Raw genomic sequence first — 14,825 nt, 5'->3', positions numbered from 1 at the left:
AATTGTGTTGGGAAGTAAGGGTAGGAACAATATTGATACAGCAATGCATCACAATACTTTTTCTAACGATATAATATAGATTTTTTAACTTCCAGGAAATGTCCGAAATGAAAGAGAGAACATAAGATTAGATTATGGGGGTGAACCAGATCTCTTTTTCTATGGACATCTCAGGATGCCCAAAGAACCTCAGGATGAGAAGAACTGCACTAACCTAAACCCTTAATATTTTTATTGCCAACTGCTCAGTGGCCTAGTGGTTAGAGTGTTCGCCCTGAGATCGGTAGGTTGTAAGTTCAAAGTCATACCAAAGATGATAAAAATGGGACCCATTACCTCCCTGCTTGGCACTCAGCATGAAGGGTTAGAATTGGGGGTTAAATCACCAAAAATGATTCCCGGGCGCAGCCACCGCTGCTGCTCACTGCTCCCCTCACCTCCCAGGAGGTGAGGCTGATGGGTCAAATGCAGAGGATAATCTCACCACACCTAGTGTGTGTGACAATCATTGGGCGGCATGGCGTAGTGGGTAGAGCAACCGTGCCAGAAACCTGAGGGTTGCAGGTTCGCTCCCCGCCTCTTACCATCCAAAAATCGCTGCCGTTGTGTCCTTGGGCGGGACACTTCACCCTTTGCCCCCGGTGCCACTCACACCGGTGAATTGAATGAGGTGGTGGTTGGAGGGGCCGTTGGCGCAAATTGCAGCCACGCTTCCGTCAGTCTACCCCAGGGCAGCTGTGGCTATGAAAGTAGCTTACCACCACCAGGTGTGAATGATTGATGGGTTCTACATGTAAAGCGACTTTGGGTACTTAGAAAAGCGCTATATAAATCCCAGTTATTATTATTATTATTATTGGTACTTTACCTTTAACTTTATTGAAGACAAAATTGTAAAAATTTTAAAAAAAGACTTATTGGATAATCGTCTTGCTCCAACGTACGCACGAGGCATTGACAACGTTACGTTACGATACAACATTGTGTAAGCGTAACATGGATTCTCTACTGATCTCAGGAAAAAAAGCGTACACAAAGATCCCACATCACGGTACGCCAGCAGCGGTTTCCGCATCGCTCGTCCTCAAATCGATTTGACTCAGGTATTCAAATAGCTGTGTCCGCCTCAAATCAGTTCATGCATCGTATTGTCATCACATGAGAGCTTGTTTGGCTCACTAACAACATCACGCTGTCCAAGCACGTGTGACCAAGACACTTGAATTTGTGACATTGAGGCTAACCTGACGCTGTCATGGCCGTATCAGTAAGAGCAGCAAGTGAATAATAGAAAGTTGCTAAGGTATGTTGTCATGAAGGTGTTGTAAATCACAGTGCTGTGCTGTAAGTGAGATGAATAGCTGTGCTCAGCTTTAAGGACATGCTGCATTCCATTTTTATATAATTTTAGCTTTGTTTCGCCAACACGTGATCATCCATTTTTAGAACAAAATATTTATTTAAGTGCACTAGAACAGATCATGAATACTTTTTCATATACAAAATAACCATAAAATATAGACTTGTTTCTTCATAATAAAGATCATGCACGCCTTATTATCTTTCTATACAGTGAAATTATTATTATTACTTTAATTTTGACACCCCTTAGACTGGCTGATTAAAGTCAGCATAAGTGGTTGTCGACATAAACGATACTAGTTAATGCTTACACATTCACTTATGACTTTTACCACAGACATGAGTAGAATGGAAATTATTTTTGTTTATTGTTAGGGTATCACGATCTATACGATATAAATGATAGCAATTTGGCCGACGGTAGAGCTTTTAATAATAGCATCATATTGTGATAATGCATGTTGATGACATTCCAGCTGTGTCCCGTAAATTTGACAGACAACTGGACAAGCTAGCGGCTATTGTCCCTACACAGTGCAAAGACGCTTTTAAGTCACCAACGCTCGCCTCCATGGTGAAAAATAAGCTATGTTTCGTACAAGTGGCATCATCACTGGAGGCAGGGAACAGCTAAACATGCAACACTACACATTGTAAGGGCATAAATGGGATACTTCAAGTATAGAAAACAAACAGTATTGTTATTAATATTCTTGCAATATGGTGGTAGAAATAGACTAATAAAAAGGCAAAACATGTATTTAAAGACAAATCTTTGTGTTTTTATTAATTAATATCATCATTTCAGCATTTTCTCATTACGCTATGTACCGTATTTTTCGGATTATAAATCGCTCCAGAGTATAAGTCGCACCGGCCGGAAATGCATAATAAAGAAGGAAAAAAACATATATACTGTAAGTCGCACTAGAGTATAAGTCACATTTTTTGGGGAAATTTATTTGAAAAAATCCAACACCAAGAATAGACATTTGAAAGGCAATTTAAAATAATAAAGAATAGTGAACAACAGGCTGAATAAGTGTACGTTATATGACGCATAAATAACCAACTGATAACGTGCCTGGTATGTTAACGTAACATACTATGGTAAGAGTCATTCAAACAACTATAACATATAGAACATGCTATACGTTTACCAAACAATCTGTCACTCCTAATCGCTAAATCCGATGAAATCTTCTTCCTCATTGTCACTTCTAAAAAAACTCTGCCAACTCCAAAGGTAGACAATGCGCCGCTTCCTCTTCTATCGGTACGTCTAGTCTCTTACGTGAAAGAGATAAATAATATTATTTGATATTTTACGGTAATGTGTTAATAATTTCACACATAAGTCGCTCCAGAGTATAAGTCGCACCCCCGGCCAAACTATGAAAAAAACAGCGATTTATAATCCGAAAAATACGGTATTTTGGTCTAGTTTAAAAATGTTCCTGTTCTTTTTGTTTATTTTATTTCTCCAATGTGCCATAAAAAAGAGGTGCATTTAGCAAATTGCCCCCAGGCCACACTTTGCCTTCCTGGTGAAATAAGTAAAGCAGTGGTGTTTAAAGTGTTGCCAAACGACGAAGAATGTCTCTAAGATGTGTTTTCTAAGCACTTATGGAAGTGATAAAGGTTGGCTTGCGCGCTGTGGTAATGCAAACTCCCTGGGCTAGTGGTAGCGGATCTCATTTGTTCGGGGAATACTTTCGCGACTGCTTGTTTTTGAATACCGAATAAATCAATGACACAATATACACCTACCTCTATTTCACTTTTAATATGTACTTCTACTCGCTAAATATAGACAGCGGGCATTCTTCTTTGGCGCCGACTCATTGCCCACACTCTTCATTGCCCACACTCTGACAATTAACGCGGCTCGCCAAGGAAAAAAGTGAAGTTGACAGGAGGGATGCAACAGTCAACAGTAATAATGATAATTGCAATAAAACTCCAACGGTTTTAAATTAAAATGATCGAAAAATTGTGATTGATAACTACATTTTCATAAACTCTTAAACTCCACACTTTTGATAGCTCGTTAGCTATCTTAAATGCTAACATGAAAACAAGACACATTAACGTCTTACCCCATTAAATGACATACCCCAAACTTATATAAACATTGTTCTTTCTGAGCAACTAAAGTATTCAGCTTTGCTGAAAAATTTGTTTATTTAATTTTTGACATATACAGTCCTAAAATACAATTAATCACATGAACCGGAAATGAAGCCAAGTGAACACTCAATTTGCCTTCATCCATACAATTACTGACATTTTAACTTTCCTGAGGTTTCAATTTTCCTGAAGAAACTCTCCTGAAGGAATCAAAGTACTATCTATCTATCTATCTATCTATCTATCTATCTATCTATCTATCTATCTATCTATCTATCTATCTATCTATCTATCTATCTATCTATCTATATCAGATAGATAGATAGTAAAAAAGGTAAAAAAGGAGGATGACCTCCAAATTATTCAGGACAACCTAAATCTATCTATCTATCTATCACATGGAGAAAGATAAGACCTTCTGGAGGAAAGTTCTGTGGTCAGATGAAACAAAAATTTAGCTGTTTGGCCACAATACCCAGCAATATGTTTGGAGGAGAAAAGATGAGGCCTTTAATCCCAGGAACACCATGCCTACCGTCAATCATGATGGTGGTAGTATTATGCTCTGGGCCAGTTTAACAAAAGTGGTAAAGGAATGGCTAAATCAGACTACAATTAAGGTTTAAGAATGGCCTTCCCAAAGTCCTGACTTAAACGTGTGGAAAATGCTGAAGAAACAAGTCCATGTCAGAAAACCAACACATTTAGCTGAACTGCACCAATTTTGCACAGGGGTTAGTGCATGTGCCTCACAATCTGAAGGTCCTGAGTAGTCCTGAGTTCAATCCCGGCCTCGGGATCTTTCTGTGTGGAGTTTGCATGTTCTCCCCGTGACTGCGTGGGTTCCCTCCGGGTACTCCGGTTTCCTCCCACCTCCAAAGACATGCACCTGGGGATAGGTTGATTGGCAACACTAAATTGGCCCTAGTGCGTGAATGTGAGTGTGAATGTTGTCTGTCTATCTGTGTTGGCCCTGTGATGAGGTGGCGACTTGTCCAGGGTGTTCCTCGCCTTCCGCCCGAATGCAGCTGATATAGGCTCCAGCACCCCCCGTGACCCCAAAAGGGACAAGCGGTAGAACATGGATGGATGGATGGATGGATGGATGGCACCAATTTTGTCAAGAGAAGTGGTCAAAAATTCAGCCAGAAGCTTGCCAGAAACTTGTGGATGGCTACCAAAAGCGTCTAATTGCAGTGAAACTTGCCAAGGGACATGTAACCAAATATTAACATTGCTGTATGTATACTTTTGACCCAGCAGATTTGGTCACATTTTCAGTAGACCCATAATCAATTCTTAAAAGAAACAAACTTCATGAATGTTTTTTGTGACCAATAAGTATGTGCTCCAATCACTCTATCACAAAAAAATAAGAGTTGTAGAAATTATTGGAAACTCTAGACAGGCATGACATTATGTTCTTTACAAGTGTATGTAAACTTTTGACCACGACTGTAGGTGTGTATATGAATGTGTGTGTGTATATATATGTATATGTATACACATATATATATATATATATATATATATATATATGTATATGTATACATATATATATATATATATATATATATATATATATATATATATATATATATATATATATATATATATATATATATATATATATATATATATATATATATATATATATATATATATGTATATATGTATATATATATATATATATATATATATATATATGTATATATATATATATATATATATATATATATGTGTATATATATATATATATATATATATGTATGTATATATATATATATATATATGTGTGTGTATATGTATGTCTATATACAAACCCCGTTTCCATATGAGTTGGGAAATTGTGTTAGATGTAAATACAAACGGAATACAATGATTTGCAAATCCTTTTCAACCCATATTCAATTGAATGCACTACAAAGACAAGATATTTGATGTTCAAACTCATAAACTTTATTTTTTTTTTTGCAAATAATAATTAACTTATAATTTCATGGCTGCAACACGTGCCAAAGTAGTTGGGAAAGGGCGTGTTCACCACTGTGTTACATGGCCTTTCCTTTTAACAACACTCAGTAAACGTTTGGGAACTGAGGAGACACATTTTGTAAGCTTCTCAGGTGGAATTCTTTCCCATTCTTGCTTGATGTACAGCTTAAGTTGTTCAACAGTCCGGGGGTCTACGTTGTGGTATTTTAGGCTTCATAATGCGCCACACATTTTCAATGGGAGACAGGTCTGGACTACAGGCAGGCCAGTCCAGTACCCGCACTCTTTTACTATGAAGCCACGTTGAAGTAACACGTGGCTTGGCATTGTCTTGCTGAAATAAGCAGGGGCGTCCATGGTAACGTTGCTTTGATAGCAACATATGTTCCTCCAAAACCTGTATGTACCTTTCAGCATTAATGGCGCCTTCACAGATGTGTAAGTTACCCATGTCTTGGGTACTAATACACCCCCATACCATCACACATGCTGGCTTTTCAACTTTGCGCCTATAACAATCCGGATGGTTCTTTTCCTCTTTGGTCCGGAGGACACGACGTCCACAGTTTCCAAAAACAATTTGAAATGTGGACTCGTCAGACCACAGAACACTTTTCCACTTTGTATCAGTCCATCTTAGATGAGCTCAGGCCCAGCGATGCCGACGGCGTTTCTGGGTGTTGTTGATAAACGGTTTTTGCCTTGCATAGGAGAGTTTTAACTTGCACTTACAGATGTAGCGACCAACTGTAGTTACTGACAGTGGGTTTCTGAAGTGTTCCTGAGCTCATGTGGTGATATCCTTTACACACTGATGTCGCTTGTTGATGCAGTACAGCCTGAGGGATCATAGGTCACGGGCTTAGCTGCTTACGTGCAGTGATTTCTCCAGATTCTCTGAACCCTTTGATGATATTACAAACCGTAGATGGTGAAATCCCTAAATTCCTTGCAATAGCTGGTTGAGAAAGGTTTTTCTTAAACTGTTCAACAATTTGCTCATGCATTTGTTGACAAAGTGGTGACCCTCGCCCCATCCTTGTTTGTGAATGACTGAGCATTTCATGGAATCTACTTTTATACCCAATCATGGCACCCACCTGTTCCCAATTTGCCTGTTCACCTGTGGGATGTTCCAAATAAGTGTTTGATGAGCATTCCTCAACTTTATCAGTATTTATTGCCACCTTTCCCAACTTCTTTGTCACGTGTTGCTGGCATCAAATTCTAAAGTTAATGATTATTTGCAAAAAAAAAATGTTTATCAGTTTGAACATCAACTATGTTGTTTGTCTTTGTAGCATATTCAACTGAATATGGGTTGAAAATGATTTGCAAATCATTGTATTCCGTTTATATTTACATCTAACACAATTTCCCAACTCATATGGAAACAGGGTTTGTATTTAGTGGGAATAACCAGGATGATACTGCCATGCTTTTATTTTTAAAACTTGCTCACTGAACAGGAAGTCCCTGTTTGCACATGTTAATGCAGTGTAATCAGACCGTAGTCATGTTATATTCAACCGTAATGATGAGGCTTACAAAAACCGACATAAACTTACTTATTGTTCATAGAATGATGCCTTTGTTGACAAAAGCAGTTGATGTCGATTGAAGCGGGCACTTTTTAGTATTAGGAGGAACTCTGTGCATCCCCGTGTGAACTTGGCTTCACGGACGCTCCCATGCTGACGTTCAGGTTCTGCCACAAGACTGATGGGAACGCACAAATCTCTAGGAGTTCTTTTAAGCAAAATCTTGGACAAACATGGATTTATGGTGGCTGTCTCCTCAAAAAAACATCTATCACATGCTTAGTTTGTGTTTGCGAGGAGGAGGTCTACATTTATTAGTTGGACAAATGACAGCAACGTCAGTGAGGTCAATGCTGCTCTCTGAGAAAGGAAGCTTGTCGCCATTGACAACAGTTTCTACGGCTATTACAGCGCTTTAGAATAGAACAGCATGGCAGCATCTTTGCTCCAAAAAGAACTTGCTTGATAAATGAAAGTCTTGAATGTTAACCCTGAGGCTGACTGTGTGCAGCTGGAGGAAGGTCACACGGGGCGACTGGAGCGCACCGAGGACCTGTGGCTGCGCGTAAGGAAGGACCACGCTCCTCGACTCGCCCGCCTGTCGTTGGAGAGCCGCTCCCTCCGAGATGTGCTGCTCCATGGTGAGTTGTCAAAGCATCCTCTCGTCACACACTCACGCGCACACACACACACACACACACACTCACACAAACACACACACACACACACACACACACACACACACACACACACACACACACACACACACACACACACACACACACACACACACACACACATACTCCTCAGATATCTAATCTGTGTTTATTAGACATGTCCCAACTTGCAAACACTAACATTCAAGTGGTTTGTAGGAGACTTATAATCAGATAAGATAATAAGCTGAGGGGGAGGAGCTCCTCCCTCTCAGCTTCTGACCATGAGGAAACACAAAAAATGTAGGATCAAGTATTATTTTCATCTAATCTTGGCATGCACACATTGACATGCAGTGACATAAATTCTGCTAAAAACAGCTGTTTCTGAATTGATTGGCGAGTATGCATGTGTACTTAATGTAGTGACCGGGTGAATCTATATAATGTTTGTGAAGTTTATTTTTGACTGTGTCTGGGGAAAAAAAATAACGGGGACAACTTTAAGATACATATTTAAACAGTGTACATTTTCAAAAGATAAATTATTATACTTTTGGAGAGAGTGGGGTTTGGTTTCATTTGCAATTTGGGAACGCCTCCAAAGTCAAACGCTTTGCAGACAGTCTCCAAAAGCGGGTTATAAAAGTGACTGACTGTGGAGCAAAATCTATACCAAAGCATATCCAGTACATATTAACTACTGTAGAGCAGGGGTTTTTAAAATTTTTGGCCTGGGGCCCAACTTTTTCACTAAAGAAGAGACCGGAACCGGGAGCCCACTCAAATATTAACACCGAATTAGTAATCTTACAGTGCAAAGTAAGCAGCCCATATTATTCTTCCTGATACTTCACAGTTTATTATGGGCACGTTAACTGTTAGCATACTTGTGAGAACATTAGCATGCTGATGTTGTATGCTAGCTGTTTAGCTAATTTTGTGCGTTTCAAAACTAATCAATCATGGACTTTTCTACTCGGTAATTTTGACCATGTGTTCAGTTCAGTTCAGTTTATTTCAAACACGCATACGATAAAATGTAATGCATCACATATTTCTAGTTGTTTCATTACAGCACTTCCGAAAAGGAGTATGAATAAGCAGAGCTTGTTTAATCTTACCCCTTTTCATATCATAGCAATTTTATCTCATTTCCTCGTTCTCTGTTTGTAACAGAACAGTGAATAAATGAATAACAATAAGTAAACATAAACATAAATAATCATTATCTAAAAAAAAAAAACGTTCAAGATGTTCATCATAATTGTTCTTCTTTGTACTTTGTGTACGCTAGTAGTTTGAACAGTTTCTTAAACTGAATCATATTGGTGCTTTATTTGTTTTAATTTAAATTCCACATACAGATGTGCTAAAGGTTTTAAGTGTTGTACGCGCATACAAATGTTTTAAATTAGATTTTCCTCTAAGGTTATATTTCTTCTCTTTTTTTTTTTTTTGAGAATAATTGTTCTACATTCTTGGGTAGCAGGTTATAGTTTGCATTGTACATAATTTTAGCAGTTTGCAAATGCACCAAGTCGTTGAATTTCAATATTTGTGATTCAATAAATAATATCCCCATATTTCTACACAATAACTCAGATATGGTAACACTAGCGAGCAGTAGAGAATATGAAGAGATTTTTGGTCCAGAATATATTTTGCTTTATTCATTATTGACGTGTTTCTTGCTACTTTATGTTATATATTTTTTATATGACGTTTCCAGTTCATTTTTATCATCTCTTATTACACCCAAAAATGTTTTTTTTTTTTTACCCTTTCAATGTCTATTCCGTCTAATTGTATTGGCGTTTGACTTTCCCTTCTACTGTTACCAAATAGCATTATTTTAGTTTAACTGAGATTCAAAGTCTGTTTTTGTCAAACCATCTCTTTAATTTGTTAATTTCTTCTGGTATTATTTGTATAAGATTTTGTGTGTTCTCCCCTGAACAAAATGCAGTTGTATCATCTGCAAATAATACTAACTTTAATTCTTTGTAACTTTACAAAAGTGGTTTATATAAAGATTGAACAATTTTGGTCCAAGTATTGATCCCTGAGGTACGTCACAAAATATTTTCAGCTCTGTGGAAGTGTGTTCGCCTATATTCACGTATTGCTTCCTGTTGGTTAAGTAGCTTCTTACCCAGTTCAAGACCAACCTAATGTAATTTGTTCATTAAGATATTATGATTGATTGTGTCAAATGCTTTTGTTAAATCCAAAAACACTGCAGCAGCATATTTTTTTACTATCTATTGCATTTGTGATCTCTTCCGTTATTTCGATTAATGCCATAGATGTTGAGATGTTGGCTCTGTATCCGTATTGGTTGTCTGTGACTGTTTCATTTTTATTTATAAATGTGGCCAATCTGTTGAACAGTTCATAAATAATTTTAGAAAATTGTGGAAGTAGAGAAACAGGACTGTTGTTTGTAAACTGGTGTTTGTCACCAGTCTTATAAATTGGTACGACTTTTGCTATTTTCATTTTATTTGGGAATTTTCCTGTTTGAAATGACAGGTTGCTGACACAGTATATGTTAAAGGTTCTGAAATCGCTTCAATAACCTTTTTTATCAATTCCGTTACAATCAGTTGAGGTCTTGGATTTAAATTTTTTCACCATATTGCATATTTGCCAACCCTCCCGAATTTTCCGAGAGACTCCCGAATTTCAGCGCCTCTCCCGAAAACCTCCCGGGACAAATATTCTCCCGAAAATCTCCCGACTTCCAGCCGGAGCTGGAGGCCACGCCCCCTGCAGCTCCATGCGGACCTGAGTGACGAGTCGACAGCCTGTTTTCACGTCCGCTTTCCCACGATATAAACAGCGTGCCTGCCCAATCACGTTATAACATCTACGGCTTTTAGAGAGTGCACAACCGCGCACACAACAAGGAGACGAAGCAGAAGAACGAGGAAGATACAGCCATGGCGATGCCGACAACGAGTAAGATGAAGAAATACGCTTGTAAGTTCCAAAACGAATGGAAACAAGAATTTCAGTTTATCCAGGACAGTTCAAAGGGGAAGGGGTATGCTGCCTGTAAATTTTGTAGAACAGACTTCTCCATTGAACACGGTGGCCGAACGGATATACTCACTCATGAACGGTCAGCGAAGCACAAGGTGGCGGCAGCGCAGCACCGGTCACAGCCCAGTATTATGGGCCACCTCGCTAAATGGAGACCCGAGGGTGTAACATATGCCAAGACAAAGATGGCTATGCTAAAAGCTTGAAGCAACATCCCGTTCTTGTTTGCGGATGTCTTCAACAAATCTGTGAAGGATATGTTCCCGGATTCAGAGATTGTTCGCCAGTACGCAAATGGCAAAACAAAGGCTACTCAAATAGTGAAAGGTAAGTGTTGTTGTTTTTTTTAGTAAGCAGCAAGCTGTGCTTCTGGCTGCAAAGCATTGCACTTTCAAGTACAAACCCCGTTTCCATATGAGTTGGGAAATTGTGTTAGATGTAAATATAAACGGAATACAATGATTTGCAAATCATTTTCAACCCATATTCAATTGAATGCACTACAAAGACAAGATATTTGATGTTCAAACTGATAAACATTTTTTTTTTGCAAATAATCATTAACTTTAGAATTTGATGCCAGCAACATGTGACAAAGAAGTTGGGAAAGGTGGCAATAAATACTGATAAAGTTGAGGAATGCTCATCAAACACTTATTTGGAACATCCCACAGGTGAACAGGCAAATTGGTAACAGGTGGGTGACATGATTGGCTATAAAAGTAGATTCCATGAAATGCTCAGTCATTCACAAACAAGGATGGGGCGAGGGTCACCACTTTGTCAACAAATGCGTAAGCAAATTGTTGAACGGTTTAAGAAAAACCTTTCTCAACCAGCTATTGCAAGGAATTTAGGGATTTCACCCTCTACGGTCCGTAATATCATCAAAGGGTTCAGAGAATCTGGAGAAATCACTGCACGTAAGCAGCTAAGACTGTGACCTTCAATCCCTCAAGCTGTACTGCATCAACAAGCGACATCAGTGTGTAAAGGACATCAATACATGGGCTCAGGAAGACTTCAGAAACCCACTGTCAGTAACTACAGTTGGTCGCTACATCTGTAAGTGCAAGTTAAAACTCTCCTATGCAAGGCGAAAACCGTTTATCAACAACACCCAGAAACGCCGTTGGCTTCGCAGGGCCTGAGCTCATCTAAGATGGACTGATACAAAGTGGAAAAGTGTTCTTTGGTCTGACGAGTCCACATTTCAAATTGTTTTTGGAAACTGTGGACGTCGTGTCCTCCGGACCAAAGAGGAAAATAACCATCCGGATTGTTATAGGCGCAAAGTTGAAAAGCCAGCATGTGTGATGGTATGGGGGTGTATTAGTGTCCAAGACATGGGTAACTTACACATCTGTGAAGGCGCCATTAATGCTGAAAGGTACATACAGGTTTTGGAGCAACATATGTTGCTATCAAAGCAACGTTACCATGGACGCCCTGCTTATTTCAGCAAGACAATGCCAAGCCACGTGTTACATCAACGTGGCTTCATAGTAAAAGAGTGCGGGTACTAGACTGGCCTGCCTTTAGTCCAGACCTGTCTCCCATTGAAAATGTGTGGCGCATTATGAAGCCTAAAATACCATAACGGAGACCCCAGGACTGTTGAACAACTTAAGCTGTACATCAAGCAAGAATGGGAAAGAATTCCACCTGAGAAGCTTAAAAAATGTGTCTCCTCAGTTCCCAAACATTTACTGAGTGTTGTTAAAAGGAAAGGCCATGTAACACAGTGGTGAACATGCCCTTTCCCAACTTCTTTGTCACGTTTTGCAGCCATGAAATTCTAAGTTCATTATTATTTGCAAAAAAAAATAAAGTTTATGAGTTTGAACATCAAATATGTTGTCTTTGTAGTGCATTCAATTGAATATGGGTTGAAAAGGATGTGCAAATCATTGTATTCCGTTTATATTTACATCTAACACAATTACCCAACTCATATGGAAACGGGGTTTGTATATAGCTAGAATTCACTGAAAATCAAGTATTTCTTATATATATATATATATATATATATATATATATATACATATATATATATATATATATATATATATATATATATATATGAAATACTTGACTTTCAGTGAATTGTAGCTATACTTTTACCACTTTATATATATATATATATATATATATATATATATATATATATATATATACAGGTAAAAGCCAGTAAATTAGAATATTTTGAAAAACTTGATTTATTTCAGTAATTGCATTCAAAAGGTGTAACTTGTACATTATATTTATTCATTGCACACAGACTGATGCATTCAAATGTCTATTTCATTTAATTTTGATGATTTGAAGTGGCAACAAATGAAAATCCAAAATTCCTTGTGTCACAAAATTAGAATATTACTTAAGGCTAATACAAAAAAGGGATTTTTAGAAATGTTGGCCAACTGAAAAGTATGAAAATGAAAAATATGAGCATGTACAATACTCAATACTTGGTTGGAGCTCCTTTTGCCTCAATTACTGCGTTAATGCGGCGTGGCATGGAGTCGATGAGTTTCTGGCACTGCTCAGGTGTTATGAGAGCCCAGGTTGCTCTGATAGTGGCCTTCAACTCTTCTGCGTTTTTGGGTCTGGCATTCTGCATCTTCCTTTTCACAATACCCCACAGATTTTCTATGGGGCTAAGGTCAGGGGAGTTGGCGGGCCAATTTAGAACAGAAATACCATGGTCCGTAAACCAGGCACGGGTAGATTTTGCGCTGTGTACAGGCGCCAAGTCCTGTTGGAACTTGAAATCTCCATCTCCATAGAGCAGGTCAGCAGCAGGAAGCATGAAGTGCTCTAAAACTTGCTGGTAGACGGCTGCGTTGACCCTGGATCTCAGGAAACAGAGTGGACCGACACCAGCAGATGACATGGCACCCCAAACCATCACCCAACCATGCAAATTTTGCATTTCCTTTGGAAATCGAGGTCCCAGAGTCTGGAGGAAGACAGGAGAGGCACAGGATCCACGTTGCCTGAAGTCTAGTGTAAAGTTTCCACCATCAGTGATGGTTTGGGGTGCCATGTCATCTGCTGGTGTCGGTCCACTCTGTTTCCTGAGATCCAGGGTCAACGCAGCCGTCTACCAGCAAGTTTTAGAGCACTTCATGCTTCCTGCTGCTGACCTGCTCTATGGAGATGGAGATTTCAAGTTCCAACAGGACTTGGCGCCTGCACACAGCGCAAAATCTACCCGTGCCTGGTTTACGGACCATGGTATTTCTGTTCTAAATTGGCCCGCCAACTCCCCTGACCTTAGCCCCATAGAAAATCTGTGGGGTATTGTGAAAAGGAAGATGCAGAATGCCAGACCCAAAACCGCAGAAGAGTTGAAGGCCACTATCAGAGCAACCTGGGCTCTCATAACACCTGAGCAGTGCCAGAAACTCATCGACTCCATGCCACGCCGCATTAACGCAGTAATTGAGGCAAAAGGAGCTCCAACCAAGTATTGAGTATTGTACATGCTCATATTTTTCATTTTCATACTTTTCAGTTGGCCAACATTTCTAAAAATCCCTTTTTTGTATTAGCCTTAAGTAATATTCTAATTTTGTGACACACGGAATTTTGTATTTTCATTTGTTGCCACTTCAAATCATCAAAATTAAATGAAATAAACATTTGAATGCATCAGTCTGTGTGCAATGAATAAATATAATGTACAAGTTACACCTTTTGAATGCAATTACTGAAATAAATCAAGTTTTTCAAAATATTCTAATTTACTGGCTTTTACCTACGGTATGTATATATATATATATATATATATATATATATATATATATATATATATATATATGAAATACTTTTGGTGAATTCTAGCTGTAAATATACTCCTCCCCTCTTAACCACGCCCCCAACTACATCCTCTGTGTTCATAGTATGCCAGTTAGCTTGTTCTTATATGTTGTGTACTTGTTTTCTGCCTCTGTAGATCTTTGTGTTATAAATGTTCTATATATCGGTAATGTATTCTTCTTGTTGCAAACATTTTTCAGTCCTTTTGACATCCATGGTTGATTGTTTTTATTTTGCTTCTTACTAAGTTGTTTCAATGGACAGTGTT

General features: G+C 38.5%; 1 protein-coding gene across 1 annotated transcript in view; it reads left to right on the top strand.

Moving 5' to 3' along the window:
- Positions 1-14,825, top strand: part of dstyk (dual serine/threonine and tyrosine protein kinase) — an 84,355-nt gene that overhangs the window by 42,063 nt on the left and 27,467 nt on the right. Inside the window, exon 8 of the mRNA XM_061932250.2 lies at positions 7,540-7,669. Within this exon, the coding sequence (XP_061788234.2) occupies positions 7,540-7,669 (130 nt within the window). The remainder of the gene's footprint in view (positions 1-7,539; positions 7,670-14,825) is intronic.

The sequence above is a fragment of the Nerophis lumbriciformis genome, linkage group LG38 (assembly GCF_033978685.3).
Source record: "Nerophis lumbriciformis linkage group LG38, RoL_Nlum_v2.1, whole genome shotgun sequence".
NCBI lineage: Eukaryota > Metazoa > Chordata > Actinopteri > Syngnathiformes > Syngnathidae > Nerophis > Nerophis lumbriciformis.
The sequence above is the reverse complement of the archived record's forward strand: the minus strand, read 5'-3'. Positions and strand labels throughout refer to the sequence as shown.